General features: G+C 38.4%; 1 protein-coding gene across 1 annotated transcript in view; it reads left to right on the top strand.

The window, feature by feature from the left end:
* EFCAB7 (EF-hand calcium binding domain 7) overlaps window positions 1–19,442 on the top strand; it is a 78,952-nt gene that overhangs the window by 43,403 nt on the left and 16,107 nt on the right. Inside the window, exons 9-11 of the mRNA XM_006862465.1 lie at window positions 3,609–3,766; window positions 7,739–7,872; window positions 10,360–10,508. Coding sequence (XP_006862527.1) covers window positions 3,609–3,766; window positions 7,739–7,872; window positions 10,360–10,508 — 441 coding nt within the window. The remainder of the gene's footprint in view (window positions 1–3,608; window positions 3,767–7,738; window positions 7,873–10,359; window positions 10,509–19,442) is intronic.

Here is a 19,442-nt window from a genome sequence, read left to right as displayed (position 1 = left end):
TTATTCCACAACCTCCTAAAATGCTGTTGGATTAAGTTCCAATCAAGTTCTGGATTACTGAAAGATAACACAAATCTATTTATACCATGAATAACCTTAGCTGGGAGTGTAATCTGGATATATTGGGTCTTATTTCCCTTAAGCATCTTCATTTACTTTTAAAGATAGTTGCATCACAATCATTTTTTATTTTGGGGGAAGATATAGAAAATATATAACCTGATATTATTTTAAAGGTGTTTCTTTTAAAATATATAAACAGCTATATCTAGGGATCTTTTACTGGGGTTGTAATTAACAAGAATTTTGGCCTATAAAAAATCGGTAAAACTTGTTGTTAGTTGCCATCAAGCCATTAGCCTTATGTATTACAGAAGGAAATATTACCTAGTCCTGGGCACCTTCATGATCATTGGGACATTTGGGTCCACTGAGATTATTCTGGCAATCCTTCTCATTGAGGATTTCCTGCATTTTCTTTGGCCCTCTACTTTACCAAACATGATATCCTTTTCTAGCAATTGGTCTTTCCTAATGAGTCCTGGAAGGAGCTCTGGTAGTGTAGTGGTGATGAATCAGGCTGCTAACTACAAGGTCTGCAGTTCGAAACTACCAGCTGTTCTGCGGAAGAAAGATGAGGCTTTCTTCTCCTGTAAAGATTTACAGCCTCAGAAACCCTGTACAGGGTTGCTATGAGTCAAAACCAACTGCACAGCACATAACAACAACAACAACGAGTTCTGGTGTGGCGCTGTGGCTTAATGCACTGCACTGCAACGTTGGTTTGAACCACAAAGTCAGCAATTCAAGCTCACTAGGTGCTCCTCAGAAACCGTATACAGGGTCGCCATGGATCAGAACCGATTCAACAGCACTTAACAATAACAACAGCATGTACAAAGTTACTGAGTTGAAGTCATCCTCACTTCAGATTTCTCCTATGACGAATTTGTTCTTTCTTTTGGCATTCCACTATATACATATTTAATATTCTTCACCAACACCGCAGTTCAGATGTATCAATTCTTCTGTCATCTTTTTCATTATCCAGTCTTTGCATACACATAATTACCTTAGTCCTTAAAATGACCTCTTTTCTTTTGAAAACTTTACAGAGGTCTTTTGCAGCCAATTGGCCCAAGGCAGTATGGCATTGGATTTCTTGATGGCTGCTTCCATGGACATCATTGATTCAAGTAGACTGAAACCCTTGACACCTTCCGTTTTTCTCTCTGTTGATCATGGTGTTGTGTATTGATCCATTGTGAGGATTTTTGTTTTCTTCACATTTGGAGGTAATCCATACTGAAGACTAGTCTTACTTTTTTATTTGTTGTGGAGACACATACAAAAAATACACCAGCAGTTTCTACATGTATGACTCGGTGATATTAAATACATTCTTCCAGCTGTGCAACCATTCTCACCCTTCTTTTCCAAATTCAACCTCTCTCATTAACATCAACAAACTGGCCCTAAGTTTCCCTAGGAGAAACTTCTGAGTTGCTGTTATTTATTTTACCCAGTATAGAAAGTTTTTTTTTTTTTAAGCTTTTATTATGAATTGAGTAAAAGTTTACAGGGTGTACCATCAGTTTTCCATTCCACAAATCATATACCTTGTTTCATTATAATGATTACGATCCCCTCCATGTACCATCAGTTAACAGTATTCCTCTCTATTTGTTTTAGCTCTTTTTTTTTTTTTAACACTTCAGGCATATATAGTAATTTATACCACCAAAGGGCACATTCTGCAAGTCTGCCTCCTGGCCACCAGCTCACAGTCCCTCTCTTTCCATGAATCCAGAGTCCTCAGCTGCTTCCTGTCTCCATGTCCTCATCTCTGCCTCCATCTCTGGTGTCGATGCTTCTCTGGATAAGGTCCTGCATTCCGCTTGTGCTCTTCTCCCTTGATGGTCCTAGGGTCCTCTGTTTCTAGACTGTAAGATTAACTGCTCCCCTGTTTTTGTTACAGTACTTCTACCTTTACAATTGTGACCGTCTTAATTAGTCATGATAACAATACTGTTAAATCATAAGAAACTTATCCCCATCTCTTTTTACCATACCCATCCAGACAAGATGAAAACTATTCAGTGGGGACTCTTATCTTCCTCCACACACTCTTAAACTAAATTCCCTCTTGATATAGAAAGTTTTTAAAAGAGCACAATACTCTTTATGGTGGTTATGTGTGTGGAGTTGGTTTCAACTCATAGTGACCCTCTACAGGGTTTCCAAGACTGTAAATCTTTATGGGAGCAGAAAGCCTCATCTTTCTCCTGTTGTTGTTGTTATGTGCCGTGGAGTCGGTTCCAACTTATAGCGACCCTGTACAGGGTTTCCGAGGCTGTAAGTCTTTTACGGGAGCAGAAAGCCTCATCTTTGTCCCGCAGAACAGCTGGTAGATTTGAACTGATGACTTTGCGGTTCACAGCCTGATTCGTAACCACTACACTACCATCTTTCACCTTGTTGTTGTTGTTAAGTGCCGTCGAGTCGATTCCGACCCATAGCGACCCTGTACAGGGTTTCCGAGGGTGTAAATCTTTACGGGAGTAGAAAGCCTCATCTTTCTCCCGCGGAGCAGCTGGCAGTTTCGAACCGCTGACCTTAAGGTTCGCAGCCCGATTCGTAACCACTACGCTACCAGAGCTCCTAGGTTATGCTCAATTATCATTTGGTTTAAAGATTACTTCAGGGGATTTACTTTGGTTTAAAGTGTAAAGGTTATCTCATGGCAATAGTTTCAGGAATCATTCAGCCTCAGTTGCTCCAGAGAGTGACTCCATGAGCATTTGAAATTCTTTCCCTCTTGATCAGGATGTTACTAGAGAATCTTTGATCAAAACAGTTAGTAATGTTAGCTAAACACCATCCAGGTCTGGTCTCATGGCAAAGGAGGAAGCTGTTCACGGAGGCAGTTAGACACACTGCAAGCTATAGTTTTTGGCCTTCATCAGTAAGTGCTTCAAATCATCTGTCTTCATCTTCAGCAAGTAAGGTTGCATCTTAAGTTACATGAAAGGATACAACTCTGCTACACACCTTTTCCAACTTTGAACCATGCAGTATCTCCTTTTTTATTCAAATGACTGCCCTTGATCCATATATAGGTTCCTCTTAAGTGCAATTGTCTGTCCTGAAATTCTCATTCTTCACGTCATCCATAATTTGCTATGATGCACACAGTAGAATGAATGTCATTACATAGTTGATAAAACACAAATATCTTTCTAGTATTCTCTACTTATGGCCAACATCTGACAACAGCAATGATATCCTTTGTTCCAGGTCTTCTTCTGAATCCAACTTGAACTTCTAGCAGTTCCCTGTTACTATATGGGTGCAGTCATTTTTAAATATCTTGCTAGTACATAATAATATTAATTATATTGCTCAACAATTTCCATATTTCATTTTAAATATCTTGCTAGTATATAATAATGTTAATTATATTGCTCAACAATTTCCATATTCCATATTTCAATTGTTTAAAATTGATTTTAAAAATGTTTCTAATGCATTCCTTTCAAAAGAAAGATTGAGAATCATTAACACTCATCATTATTTGTTTGTTTTGTTTTGAATTCTTTTGAGAAAAGGTGTTCGGGTGGTCTGGTGAACTAGGACCTGGAATGTACTGGTTAATTCCTTCCACTACTGGCTGTAAGCTGAAGAAAGAAACAAAGCCAATAGCAGAAGCAGCCCAACTTGTATATAGAGATGAAATGGGGGAATTATTTCTTACAAAGGCATTTAGGTAAGTTTTCAGAACCAGAGCATCTAAACTAGATAATCTAAACTGGTTATCTATTCGGACTCCTCCCTCTGGTGTCCCTTTCCTTTGGCCAGCCTCCACACCTACCGCTAATGTAGTAATTCGCCTTTTTTACTGTTGTTTTTGTTGTTAGGTCCTGTCAAGTCTGTTCTAACTCATAGTGACCATATACACAACAGAACAAAACACTACCTGATCCTGCGCCATCCTCACAATTGTTAGATTTGAGCCTATTGTTGCTGCCATTCTGTCAGTCCATCTAGTTGAGGATCTTCCTATTTTTCATTGACCCTCCACTTTACCAAGCATGACGCCCTTCTCCAGGGACTGGTTCCTCCTGATGATATGCCCAAAGTACAGAAAATGAAGTCTTACCATCCTGGCTTCTAAGGAGCATTCTAGCTATATATCTCTCAAGTTGGATTTGTTTGTTCTTCTGGCAGCCCATGATACTTTGAATATTCTTCATGAACACCATAATGCAAATGCATCGATTTTTTTGTTCAACTTATTCTTTGTTCAACTTCTCCAACTTTCACGTGCATATGAGGCAATTGAAAATACCATGGCTTGGGTCAGGTGCACCTAATGCAAGTCATTTCATTCCTTGACTCTTGCTTTCATGGGTGTTAATTGTAGATCCAAGGAAATTAAATATTTTCAAGTCCAATTGTTTCACCATTTATCACGATGTTCTTATTGGTCCAGCTGTGAGGATTTTCATTTTCTTTACATTGAGGTACAGTCCTTCGTCAGTAAGTATTTCAAGTCCTTTTTGCTTCTAGCAGGCAAGGTTGTATCATCTGTATATCACAGGTTATTAATGAGTCTTTCTCCAATCTTGATGTCATTTTGTTCCATATCATCCAGTTTCTCAGATTATTTGCTAATCATACAGATTGAATAAATTGGCAAAAGGATACAATTTTGGCGCACACCTTTCCTGATTGTTAACCATTCGATATCTGCTTGTTCTGTTCTAACAACCACTCTTGTTCTATGTCCAGGTTCCTTATGAGCACAACTAAGTGGTCTGGAATATCCATTCTTCACAATGTTATCCATAGTTTGTCATGATCCACACAGTCAAAAAGTCTGCATAGTTAATAAAGCACAAGTAAACATTTTCTTGGTATTCTCTGCTTTTGTCCAAGATCCTTTTGATGTCAGCAGTGATATCCCTCATTCCATGTCCACTTCTGAATCCAACTTGAATTTCTGACAGTTCCCTGTTGATGTATTACTGCAACCATTTTTTAAGTATCTTCAGCAGAATTTTACTTACTGTATGTGATTTTAATGATATTGTTTGATAATTGTCACATTCCGCTTGGTCCTTTCTTTGAAATGGGCACAAATACGTATCTCTTCCATTTGGTTAGCCAGGTAACTGTTTTTCAGATTTATTGGAATAGATGAGTGAGTGCCACCAGGGTTGCATCAGTTAGTTCAAAGATTTTGATTTGTATTCCGTCAATTCCTGGAGCTTTGTTTTTGCCAGTGCCTTCAGTACAATAGCTCTTGATCATATGCTTACCTCTTTAAATGACTGATCATCATCCATTTCTTTTTGATACTATGATTCTGTGTATTCCTTCCATTTTTTTAAGATGCTTTCTGTCTGCATCACTCAGTATTTTGTCCAAAGAATCATTCAGTATTACAAGTTGAAGCTTGAATTTTTTTCTTCAGTTCTTTCAGCTTGAGAAGTGCTGAGTATGTTCTTCCGTTTTGGTTTTCTAACTCCAGGTCTTTGCACATTTAATTGTAAAACTTGACTTTGTCTTTTCAAGTTGCCCTTTGAAATTTTCTGCAACTCTTCTGGTCTTTGGTCATTAGTGTCTAATGTATCAAATCTGTTCTTGAGATGGTCTCCAAATTTAGGCGGAATATATTCAAGGTTATATTTTGACCCTTGTGGACTTGTTTTAATTTTCTTCAGCTTCATCCTGAACTCGCATATGAACAACTGATGGCCTGTCCCAGTCTGGCCCTGGGCTTGTTTTTACTGATGCTATTGAGGAGCTCTGGTAGCATAGTGGTTACCAATCGGGCTGCGAACCTTAAGGTCAGCAATTCAAAACTGCGAGATGTTCCACGGGAGAAAGATGAGGCTTTCTGCTCCTGTGAAGATTTGCAACCTCGGAAACCCTGTACAGGGTCGCTATGAGTCAGAATCACTCCATGGTACATAACGACAACAAAATTGAGCATCTCCATTATCTGTTCCCACAGATGTAGTCAGTTTGATTCTTGTGTATCCCACTGGTGAGGTCCGTGTATATAATCACCATTTATGTTGTTGAAAAGGATATTGTCAATGATTAAGTCATTGGTCTTGCAAAAATTCTGTCTAATTCGCTAGGCATCTGAAATTGACATTCCATTCACAGACCTGGAATTGTCCTTTATTTCCAGGTTCCTCACATGTGGTAAGTCAACATTACTTCTCCCTCACTAGACACTGCTCTAGAAATAGACACTACCGGTTGCACTAGATTGCTCTTCAGTGTAAAGGACACAAAAATCCTGACAATGGAACCCAAAAATAGCATCATGGTAAATTCAGACTAGATTGAAGTCAAAGACTTCATTTTGTTTAGGTCCATATTCAATACTCATGGAAACAGCAGTCAAGAAATCAAATGACATACTGTATTAGGAAAACCTGCAAAAAACAAAAAAACCTCTTTAAAGTGTTAAAGAGCAAAGATGTCATTTTGAGGACTAAGGTGTAACTGATCCGAGCCATGATGTTTCCAATTGCCTCACTTGTTGTTGTTGTTGTTACATGCTGTTGAGTCAGTTTCTAATCATAGCCACTCTAGGTACTACAGAATGAAACATTGCTCCATCCTGCTTCATCCTCACAAATGTTACAGAGCCCATTGCTGCTGCCACTGAGCTAATCTATATTGTTTGGGGGTCTTTCTCTTTTTTGTTAGCCCACCACTTTGCTAAGCCTGATGTCCTTTTCCAGCGACTGGCCCCTCCTGGTAACATGAACAAATTATGACAGACAAAGTCTCACCAACCTGGCTTTTAAGGAGCACTCCAGTTGTACTTCTTCCAACACAGATTTGTTTGTTCTTCTGGTAATCCATGGTACCTTCAATATTCTTCTCTAACCTTCAACTCAAATGCATCAATTCGTCTACCATCTTCCTTATGCTTTTGAAAGTTGAACAATGAATAAGGAAGACTGTAGAAGAATAGATGCTTTTAAATGGCCATATTGGAGAGGAATATTGAAAGTGCCATGGACTGCCAAAGGAACAAACTAATCTGTCTTGTAAGAAGTACAGCCAGAATGCTCTTTAGAAACGTGGATCATGAGACTTCATCTCTGGTACTTTGATCATGTTGTCAGGAGGAACCAGTCCCTGGAGAAAGATATCATGCTTAGTAAAGTAGAGGATCAGTAACAAAGAAGAAGCCCCCCAGTAAGATGGACTGATACAATGAGATGAGCCATTGACAACAATGGACTCACACAAACATAAGAACAATTGTAAGGATAATGGAAGATGGGACAGTGTTTTGTTCTGTTGTTCACTGTAAGTCAAAACCAACTTGATGGCACATAGCAACAACAAAAGTTGTACTACTGATTTAAACAACTGTTAAATATGAAATCTAAAAACTTAGGTAGTAAGATTCATCTGCAGGTTGAGAGGAAAATGAGAGTAGATTAGAGAAAGGAAACAAGAAAAGGGAACTAGTATTTCAATGATTTCCTACTATGTGTTGATATACTGTATTTGTTTTAGAACTGGCTTTATCTCATGTAATACATTGACCAACTTTAGTAAACTATGAAGAGCTGAAAGTCAAATTTTGTAGCTCACTAAATTTGTTTAATGTCTTAACTATAACTTCCTTTTGATTATTATCCTCAGAAACTTTCTTCAGTCCACTTGCCTTTAAAATAATAATTTGCATTTATAATCTTAGGTCAACTTTATCAGATATATTTGAAGTTATTGATTTAGATGGGAATGGACTTCTTAGTATTGATGAATATAATTTTTTTGAATTGAGAACCAGTGGTGAGAAGTGTGATGAAGATGCTTGGGCTGTGTGCAGAGGTAAGCACTTCTCCTCTTCATAATACATATATTAAAAATTCAGGATCTCTCCTCCCTCCCTAAGAAATGAGATGCCAAACTTTTCCTCATGGATATCATGCTGTTAAGTGCTGTCAATTTTGTTCCGACTCACAGCGATCCTGTAGAGCATTAAATCTTCACAGGCACAGGAAACGTCATCTTTCTCCTGTGGAGTGATCGATCAGTGGGCTCAAACCGTGGATCTTGTGGTTTGCAGGCCAGTGCTTATCATATGGAGCCAATGAGCTTTCTATTCTAGAATTAAAGACAGTTTAAAAGATCCAAAATAAAATTAAAAGATATAGTATCATTGGAGATCATAAAAATGTAACCATTTATTTCCTTAGCAGATAATTGATGTATGACTAGAACTCAAGTTAAAAGAAATATGAATTACTTAAATGTAATTTCAATTTTTACCCTATGCTTTTTGGGGCTTCAAACTAAAAATCCAAACACACTGCCATCAAGTCCCACCAGGGCTCCTTAGAAGGTTAAAAAAATGTTTTCACCAAGCTCTTGATAACACTACAACTGCTGGTCAAGAGCCACAAACTGACCAGGGGATGGCAGCAAAGAGCTAATTGGCTAGATTTTAATAAAGATTGCATTTTGGGGAAATTTTATGTATGTGTATTAAGAATTCTTTAATTCTTTGTTGTATTTGAGTTGAATTAAGAAAGCTTGTCCATTCAGGTATGAAAGCTCAAAATACCAAAATGAGCAAACAATGACACCTGTCAGCCTAGTCCTTACCTGCAAGGAGTCTGGGAAGAGGGTGAGGTTCGATTAGCCCAAAGACTGGAAGGTCTAAGAGGGAAACAAGACCACCATATCCTTGTACAGATCACAAAACAAGAAATCTGAGGAGGCCAAGTGACAGAGATAAAGTCATTTTTGGTGTGCTGTCACCTGGAGAGTTATGACCCCTGCTCCTTTTGTTCTTGCATGTTTAAACATGGCTCTTATAAACCTGTTTATCTAAACAGCAAGTAGAGTAGAAATATACGATTATTAATGTGCAGTTTTTTATGAACATATCTTTGTAACAAAGTTTAGTTTAACAATAGCAAGAAATGTTCATTTATAATATTATAATAATGTTGTTGTGTGCCTTTGAATTGGTACCAACTAATAGCAATCCTGTGTAGGGTTTCTGAGACTTTAAGTCTTCACGGGAGCAGTAAGCATCATCTTTTTCCCGTGGAGTGGCTGGTGGGCTCGAACTGCAGACCTTGCAGTTTGCAGTTAGTGCTTATCATTTGTAGCTACTGCACTCCCTTAAAAGAATAAAGAGCTGTTTATTTTCTGTATGACAGACAAATTCAGGAATCAGACACAGCCAGATATTTCTAGCTAGATGAGTCCTGGTGCTTCAGGATGAGCACTGAACTGGTAATCACGAAGTCTAAAGTTCAAACCTACCATCTGCTCTTGTAAACCCTATACAGGGTTGCCATGAGTTGGAACTGACTCAAAAGCATGCAACAACAGATATTTATAGCTAAATTTTATTTCTTCACAAATATATCCTCTCCTCACTTATTGACATGGTTAGATTCTAAAGTCTGGGTCTTTATGCAAAAATTGGCATTGTGTGAAAATGGAGGACCACATTAGATCACAAACTGGAAGATGACTACATCATCTCATAACTGCCAGAGCACTGAGAATCATGGCCTAGCCAAGTTGAATCATAGCCGTACGACACAGCCACTGTTACTTCACCTGCCTCTCCGTGTGTGCTACTGCCAGGTGTACAGCATGAATGTGCAAAATAGTTGATAGTAGATTTTTTTACTGTTATCTTAAAAAAAAAGTCACCTAATGAGATAGTTGATAATGAGGAGAGGGTCTACTGTTAAAATGGCTTACTGAGATTTGCCTAGGGAAATATAGGCTTAATTCATATACTCCAGAGTGTTCCCTATTATATAATAGTCTTCCAGGGATCCAGGAGCAGTTTTATTAAAATTGGAGGGATGAAGCATAGAGTGGTCTCCGTAAGTCAGCGACCGTCTACGTCTCCCTCTGTGAAATACCACTAGTTTGAGGCTCACATCAAATTCAATCAGATTCTGCTGGGTTGAAATGGCCAATATCTCTGAAACATTTGAATTTTTAAAAATATGTATTAGCATATATATTTTATTAGTATATGAAATATGTATTAGTATATTCCATGTAGGCTAGAATTTTCCCAGAAAAACTGCAATTTCCTCTATTTTTGGAATATATTTGCATTACTTATAACTTCAGAATTTGTTGAAAAACTAAAGTGTGCACTGTGATAGTACCTAGGAAATTAGGAGGGTGTCCCTCAAGCATGGTTTAAACTGTTCTTATTCCATTTTTTGACTATTCACATAAACATTTGTGAATAAATATTTATGAATAGTAATATTAGAATTTTATGAAATGCTCAAATTTTTTGTGTCAGAAAGAAAATTTTTATTGTTTTGACAGAAAATTTTGATACAAAGAAGAATGAACTAACAAGACAGGGATTTATGGATCTGAATCTAATGGAAGCCAATGATCGAGACGGAGATCCTAGTGATCTTTGGGTAACTCTACACTCAATGGGATACAATAAAGCTCTGGAGTTAACAGAGGTAAACAATCTTACAGTTTTCTCATTGGATTTAATTTACCTCATATTTTACCCCATAAATATTTTCCTGACATATAACTTTTGAATTGGCATTCAAGTTCTTAAACTTTAATATGTGAATGAATTCTGGGGGCAGCCTCCTGCTTCTGCTACTTTATGCAAGTTCCTATTCTTACCAGAAACTTCCTACATTTAAATAATTCAGGGACAAAGGAATTTGAAGACATGGCATGCAAAAGAAAAGGTAAGGTAAGGTAATTTAAAATATTCTACTCTTTAATTAAGGAACTCTGGTAGCAGCATAATGGTTACAAATTGGGCTGCTAACCTCAAGGTCAGCAGTTCGAGACTACCAGTCGTTCCACGGGAGAAAGATGAGGCTTTCTGCTCCTGTAAAGATTTACAGCCTTGAAAACACTGTGCAGGGTCATTATGAATCAGAATTGACTCCATGGTACTTAACAATAACAACACTCTTTAATTGGCTATGGTCTTCTAGTGTGGCGCTATAGGATAAGCACTGAACTGCAAACCACAAGGTCGGTGGTTCAAACTCACCAACTGCTCCTTGGAAACCCTATACAGGGTCACTGTGAGTTGGAACTGACTTGACACTTAAAAACAACAACAGCTGGTGTAGAACTGTACAATAAGCACTGGACTGCTAACCACACGTCAGTGGTTCAAACCCACCAACTCAGAAACAACAGTTGAGTTGCTGAAGTCTTATTTCTACAGGAAACTTTTTATCCTCACAGAATAGAGTTCTCTTAGAATAAAGACAGAAAGTCTGAATAAGAACTTGAAATTGTAAATTTTTCAAAGGGTACTTCTTGAATTAATATTTTTAAAATACTTGGAACTAGGTTATAGAAATCACTATGTAGATATTGTTGTTGTTAAGTGACATTGAGTCAGTTCTGACCCATAGTGACCCTGTATAGGGTTTCCAAGGAGAGACTGATGAGCTTGAACCACCAACCTTGTGGTTCAAACTGACTTTGCAGCCCAGCTCATTAACCCACAGTGCCACACCAGGACTGCATGTATGTATTAGTTATCATTATTATTAACAGGATAGATATAGAAGTTGTATAAGACTTGTAATAAACCAAAGAAGCAATACAAATTAGGCCTACTTCTTAAATTCTATATTTCTATGTCAGGGTTAAAATAAAGCATATCTGTTTCAGACTATACTTAAATAACAATAAATTTACTTATAGTTATAAAATTAAAAATAGTATCTTGTGTTTTCCATAAATGAATCAACTTATGAGGGTAACATTAGCATTGACAAAGTTTGGATTGTTGTTGCTGTTGTAGGTGTCATTGAGTCAATACCAACTCATAGTGACCTTATGCACAACAGAATGAAACACTGTACGGTCCTGCACCAACCTCACAATTGTTGCTACACTGGAACCCTTTGTTGTTGCCACTGTGCCAATCCATTGCATTGGAGGTCTTCATCTTTTTCTCTGACCCTCCACTTTACTAAAAATGATATCCTTCTCCAGCGACTGGTCCTTTCTGATAGTATGTCCGAAGTATGAGAGATGGAAGTCTGGCCATTCTGGCTTCCAGGTAATATTCTGGCTGCACTTCCAAAACAGATCTATTTGTTCTTTTGGCAGTCCTTAGTATTTTTTAATATTTTCCTCCAACACCATAACTAAAATGCATCAACTCTTCTATGGTCTTCCTTATTCACGGTTCAACTTTCACATGAATATGGGGTTATTGAAAATACCATGGATTGAGTCAGGCACACCTTAGCCCTCAAACTTATTTCTTTGCTCTTGAATATTTTAAAGAGGTCTCGTGCGGCAGATTTGCCCAGTGCAATACGTCATTTGATTTCTGGACTGCTGCTTCCATGAGTGTTAATGGTTGAGCCAAGCAAAATGAAGTCTTTGACAACTTCATTCTTTTCTCTATTTATATGGATGTTGTCTATTTGGTACACTGGTGAGGATTTTTTGTTTTCTCTGCATTGAGGTGCAAACCATACCAGAGGTTGTGGTTTTTGACCTTCATCAGTAAGTATTTTAAGCCCTCTTTGCATTCAGCAAGCAAGGTTGTATTATCTGCATATCACAGGTTATTAATGAGTCTTCCTCCAATCCTGATGCCACGCTTTTCTTCATACAATCCAGGTTCTTGGATTATTTGTTCAACATACAGATTAAATAAGTGTGGTGAAAGAATACAACCCTGGTGCTCACCTTTTCTGATTTTAAATCATTCAGTGTTCCCTTGTTCTTTTTGAATGCCTGCTTCTTGATCAATGTATGTTCTGGAATATTCGTAGACGTTACCCATAGCTTGTCATGATCCACACAGGTGAAAGCCTTTACATAGTAATTAAAGAACAGGTAAACAAACATCTTTCTGGTATTCTCTGCTTTCAACCAAGATCCATCTGACGTCAGCAATGATATTCCTTGTTCTACATCCTCATCAATCCGGCTTGTACCTCTGGCAGTCTTCTGTCAACGTACAGTTACAGCCATTTTTTAATTATTTTTAGCAAAATTTTACCTCCATGTGATATTATAAGGAGCTCTGGTGCGTAGTGGGTTACATTTTGGGCTGCTAATTGCAAGGTCAAGGAGCTCTGGTAGCATAGTAGCTACAAATCGGGCTGCGAACTGTTCGAAATTACCAGCTATTCCATGGGAGAAAGATGAGGCGTTCTGCTCCTGTAAAGATTTACAGCCTTGGAAACCCCTGTACAGGGCTGCTATGAGTTGGAACCGACTCCACGGCACATAACCACCACCAACTGCATGGTCAGCAATTCTAATCCACCAGCTGCTCCACAGGAGAAAGATAAGATTTTCTGCTCCCATAAAGGTTTGTTTATAGCCTCGGATACCCTATACTGAGTTGCTATGAGTCAGACTGACTTAGTGGCACACCATCACCACCATAAAGTTTAGATAGTTGTTAAGTGCATTTGAGTCAATTCCAACTCATAGCAACCCAGTATGGTGAGTTTGAACTACCGACCTTGTGATTAGCAGCCAGCGTTTATTCTACAGCACCACAAAATCTTAGGTTCAATTCCTAGTTTTGATGTCCCTCAAAACCCCTTATAAACCTATTTTCTGAGAAATTTTCTTAGAAAATTTCTTTGTCATTTTTAGTAATAGGAGGTGAATAGTTATATTAACTCTTTCCATCCGACTTTAACCAAACTCTCAGAGAATTCTCCATATTAACCATGGTGTATACCAGTTGTCTTGTCAGTTTGCCGTACTGTGGTGGTTTATGTGTTACAGTGATGCTAGAAACTATGCTGGCATAGTAATACCAGCAGGGGCACCCATGGTGGACAGATTTCAGCAGAACTTCCAGACTGAAACAGACTAGGAAGGGGGAGAGGCAGACCACTTCTGAAAGGTGAGCCACTGTAAACTATATGAATAGCAGTGGAACATTCTCTGATACAGTGCTGGAAGATGAGACCCTCAGGTTGTAAGGCACTCAAAATACAATTGGAGAAGGGCAGCCTCTTCAAAGTAGAGTTGACCTTAATGATGTGGATGGAGCAAAGTTTTCAGGACTTATATTTGCTGATGGAGCACAACTCAAAAGAAGAAACAGTTATAAACATGCATTAATAATCAGAACATGGAATGTACAAAGTATGAATCTAGGAAAATTGAAAGTCGTAAGACACAAAATGGAATGCATAAAGATCAATATATTTGGCATTTATGAGCTGAAATAGACTGGTGTCTGATTTTCAATCAGACAATCATATGGTTTACTATGCGGGAAATGACAAATTCAATAGGGATGGTGCAACCATCAGCGTCAAAAAAAGAGCATCTTAAGAGATATGTTTTGCAGTACAATGCTGTCTGGGTTAGGATAATATCCAAACACCTACAAGGAAGACCTGGTATGGCGCTGCAGGATAATACACTGGACTGCAAGGTCAGTTTGAGCCATGAGGTCGGTGGTTCAAACCCACCAGCCGCTCCTTAGAAACCCTATACAGGGTTGCTGTGAATCAGAAGCAACTCGACTGCACTTAACAAAAACAACAAGGAAGACCAATTAGTGCAACTATTATTCAGTTGTATGCACTAGCCACCAAAGCCAGCAATGATGAAATTGAGGAATTCTACCAACTTCTTTAGTCTCAAATTGAAGAAACATGTGATTGTGATGAATTGTCAGGATAAGAAGTAAGTGGGAGAAGATACTGATAGGATGACAAGATTCAGCTGTGGATCTTAACAGTTAATTGTAATTGTGAGAACTTGGAACTCTAATGTGGATTTAAAATTAACAGTTAATTGTAATTGTGAGAACTTGGAACTCTAATGTGGATTTAAAATTAACAGTTAATTGTAGTTGTGAGAACTTGGAACTCTAATGTGGATTTAAAATGAGTCCTTGTGTAGCGCTATAGGGTTGGTACTGGACTGCAAGGTTGGCTTGAACTGCAAGGGTGGTGATTCAAATCCACCAGCCACTCCTCAGAAGAGACTCGACGGCACTGAACACTTTAGAAGCAAGAGAGGGCATCTCATTACCATCAAGAAGAAGGAGCCAGGAATGGAGCACATACTTTGGACAGTAGATCCGTGCTTATTGAACCTCCTCAACCCTACGATAGAAAGCTATGACAATGGAGGGGTGGCAGAGGAACAGCAACAGAAAGCCGAGAACCAGAGCACAAGACAGGGCAGTGAACTTTCCAGCTCATGGAACAAATAAAGTTCAGTGACTTTGGAGAGGAGCCTTGCTTGTAGACTAGGGTGCCTCTAGACACTTAGGTGGGGAAGCTAGGTTTGCTGATTCTCAGAGCTAGAGCTGAGTACCCTCAGACTGAAGCTTGTGGTTGAGTGGTGTGTCCTGTGAGTATTTATTAGCAGCTGATTGGAACAAGTGTATCCTTAGCATTTTCTGATCCTGTATTGTAACCTAACTTCCTTAATAAACCCCATAACTGAGTATTGTCTCTCTGAGTTCTGTTTGGCCATTGCAATGGATTATTGATCTCTGGTGAGGGTTAGAGTGTTGTGGGGAGAATGGTTGGTTGGTGCTTCTTTTTTTTTTTTTGCAGCAGGAATCAAATTGATTACATCTGTGGGAAGAGATGATGGAGAAGATCAATATCATCAACCAAAACAAGGCCAGATGCTAACTGTGATACAGACCATCAGTTGAAGCTAAAGTTCAGGCTGAAGCTAAAGAAATTTGAAACACCTCATCAAGAACCAAAATATGACCTTGAATATATCCCAACTGAAATTAAAGAGCATCTCAAGAACAGATTTGATGCATTAGACACTAATGTAGAATGACATGAAGAAAGCACAGGGTTATTTTCAAAAGACAGGAAAGACAAAAATGGCTGTCAGAGGAGACTGAATCTTTCTCTTGAATGGAGAGCAGCTAAAGCAAATAGAAAAAATGATTAAGTAAAAGAGCTGAGCAGAAAATGGCAAAGCAAAAGTAAACAGTTACAATGTAATATGCAAACATCTGGAGTCAAAAAGCCAAAAGAGAAGAACAAACTCACCATTTTGAAAGCTGAAAGAAGGGAACAAAAGAATTCAAGACCAGACTTGCAACACTGAAGGACTCTATAGGCAAAATAGGAGTTCTGGTGGGCCCTGTGGGTTAATGCCCTGGATGGAAAAGTTGGTTTGAACTGCAAGGTTGGGCAGTTCAAGCTCACCAGCTGCTCCTCAGGAACCATCAACAGGGTCGCTATGGGTTGGAACCAACTCGATGGCACTTAGCAACAACATAGGCAAAATATTGAATGATGCAAAAAACATCAAAAGAAAATGAAAGGATTACATTGAACAGTTTTTCAGTGTTCAACCATTTCAAGGAGTACCTTATAATCAAGAATCAATGGTATAGAAGAAAGCAGTCCAAGCTGCACTAAAGGCATGAGCAGCCTGAAGAATGAACAAATCTGTTTTAGAAGTGTAGCCAGAATGCACCTTAGAGTGACGATGGTGAGACTTCATCTCGTACTTTGGCCATGTTGTCAGGAAAGACCAGTTCCTGAAGAACATCATGCTTAGTAAAGTGGAGGGTCAATGAAAAGGAGGAAGACCCCCAATAAGATGGATTGACAAAGTAGCAGCAAAAGTAGGCTCAAACATAACAATAACTGTGAGGATGCCACAGTACTGGGCAATGTTCATTCTCTTGTACGTTGGGTCACTATTAGTGGGAACTTTCTAGCCTGACATGTCCTTAGTATAAGAGATGAAGTTTGGCCATTCTGGCTGTACTTTTTCCAACAGAAATCTGTTTGTTCTTTTGGCAGCCCATGGCACTTTCAATATTCTCCAACACCATAACTCAAAAGCATCAATTCTTCTACAGTATTCCTTATTAACTGTCCAGCTTTCGCATGCATATGAGGTTATTGAAAATACCGTGGCTTGGGTCAGACACATCTTAGTTCTCAAGCTGACGTCTTTGCTCTTCAACACTGTAAAAAGGTCTTGTGCAGCAGCTTTGCCTAATGCAATACGTCGTTTGATTTCTTGACTACTGCTTCCATGAGTGTTGATAGTTGATCCAAGAAGAATGAAGAAGAAATGGAACACATAAACATCAATATCTTAGGCATTAGTGAACTGAAATGGACTGGTATTGGCCATTTTGAATCTGACAACCACTATGGTTTACTATGCCGGGAATGACAAATTGAAGAGGAATCATGTTGCATTCATTGCAGCTTTTTTTTTTTAAATACTCAGGCATATATAATTTACACCACCAAAGGGCATATTCTACAAGTCTATCATGATCTACACAATCGAAAGCCTTTGCATAGTCACTAAAACACAGCTAAACATCTCTCTGGTATCCTCTGCTTTTAGCCAAGATCCATCGGACATCAGCAGTGATATCCCTTGTTCCATGTCCTCTTCTGAATCCGGCTTGAACCTCTGGAAGTTCTCTCTCAATGTATGCTTGCAGTGTTTCTGTATTACCTTTAGTAAAACTTTACTCACATGGAATATCAAAGAGATTGTCCAATGATTTCTGCACTCCATTGGGTTACGTCTCTTTGGATGGGCACAAATATTGATTGCTTCCAATCAGTTGGCCAGATAGTTGTCTTTCAAATTTCTTGGCAGAGATGAGTGAGTGCCTCCATGCTGCCTCACTTTCTTGAAAGATTTCAATTTTTATTCCATCAATTCCTGGTGCCTTTTTCTTCACCAATTCCTGAAATGCACCTTGGATTTCTTCCTTCAATATCATTGGCTTTTGATCATATGCTACCTCTTGAAATGGTTGAACATCAACCTTTTCCTTTTGGTACAGTGACTCTGTGTATAACCTCCATCTTCTTTTGATGCTTTCTGCATCCTTCAATAATTTGCTCAGAGAATCCTTCAATAAGAAATGTTGAGGCTTGAATTTTTTCTTCAGTTTCCCCAGCTTGAGAAATGCTGAGCATGTTTTTCCCTTTGGTTTTCTGACTCCAGATCTTTGTACATTTCGTTGTTATATTTCACTTTGTTTTCTTGAGCTGACCTTTGAAATTTTCTGTTCAGTTCTTGTACCTCCTCATTTCTTCCATTTGCTTTAGCATCTCTACACTGGAGAACAAGTTTCAGTGTCTTTTCTGACATCCGTTTTGACCTTTTACTTCTTGTCTTCTTAATGACCTTTTGTTTCTTCTGTATGATGTTCTTGATGTCATCCCATTAACTCTTCTGGTCTTTGGTCTTTAATGTTTAATGTATCAAATCTGTTCTTCAGATGATCTCTAAACAGGTGGGATATATTCAAGGTCATATTTTGGCTCTCATGGACTTGTTTTCATTTTCTTCAGCTTCAGTTTGAATTTGCATACGAGCAATTGATGGTCTGTTCCACAATCTGCCCCTAGCCTTGTTTTGACTGATGATGTGGAGCTTTTCCATTGTTTCGTCCCACAGATGTAGTCAATTTGATTTCTGTGTATTTCATCTGGTGAGGTCCATGTGTATAATCATCTCCTATACTTTCTAAAGAAGGTATTTGAAATAAACAAATCATTGATTTTGCAGAATTCTATCATGCGATCTCCAGCATCATTTCTATCACCAAGACCATATTTTCCAACTACTGATCCTTCCTTTTTGCTCCTACCCTTTGTATTCCAATCACCAGTAATGATCAGTACATTTTGATTGCATGTTTGACCAATTTCAGATTGAAGAAGTTGGTAGACTTCTTCTATTTCATCCTCACTTGCTTTAGTGGTTGGTACATACATTTGAACAACAGTGGTATTAACTGGTCTTTCCTGTAGGTGCAAGGATATTATCCTATCACAGACAGCGTTGTACCTCATGACTGATCTGGATATGTTCTTTTTAACGATGAATGCAACACCATTCCTCTTCAATTTGTCATTCCCGTCATAGTAAACCATGTGGTTGTCAGATTCAAAGTTACCAATACCAGTCCATTTCAGCTCACTAATGCCTAAGATAATAGAAGTTTATGTATTCCATTTCATTTTTGACAACTTCCAATTTTCCTAGACTCATACTTAGTACATTCCATGTTCCTATTGTATTAGATGTTTACAGCTGTTTCTCTTCATTTTGAGTTGTGTCCCATCAGCAAATAAAGATCCCATGGGCTTTACTCCATTCACATCATCACAGTCAACTCTACTTTGAGGAGGCAGCTCTTCCCAGTTGCATTTTGAGTGCCTTCCAACCTGAGGGGCTCATTTTCCGGCTCTATATCTGACAGTGTTTCTGTGATATTCATAAGGTTTTCAGTGACTAAATATTCAGAAGTAGGTTGTCACTCCCCATGAGGAATATGTATATGGACCAAGAGGCAGTTCAAACAGAACATGGGAACACTGAATGGTTTATAATTAGGAAAGGTGTGTGACAGGGTTGTATTCTTTCACCATACTTATTCAATCTGT

Source organism: Chrysochloris asiatica, unplaced genomic scaffold, assembly GCF_000296735.1.
Source record: "Chrysochloris asiatica unplaced genomic scaffold, ChrAsi1.0 scaffold00048, whole genome shotgun sequence".
Taxonomy (NCBI): Eukaryota; Metazoa; Chordata; class Mammalia; order Afrosoricida; family Chrysochloridae; genus Chrysochloris; species Chrysochloris asiatica.
This window is presented reverse-complemented; position numbering and strand designations above follow the sequence as displayed.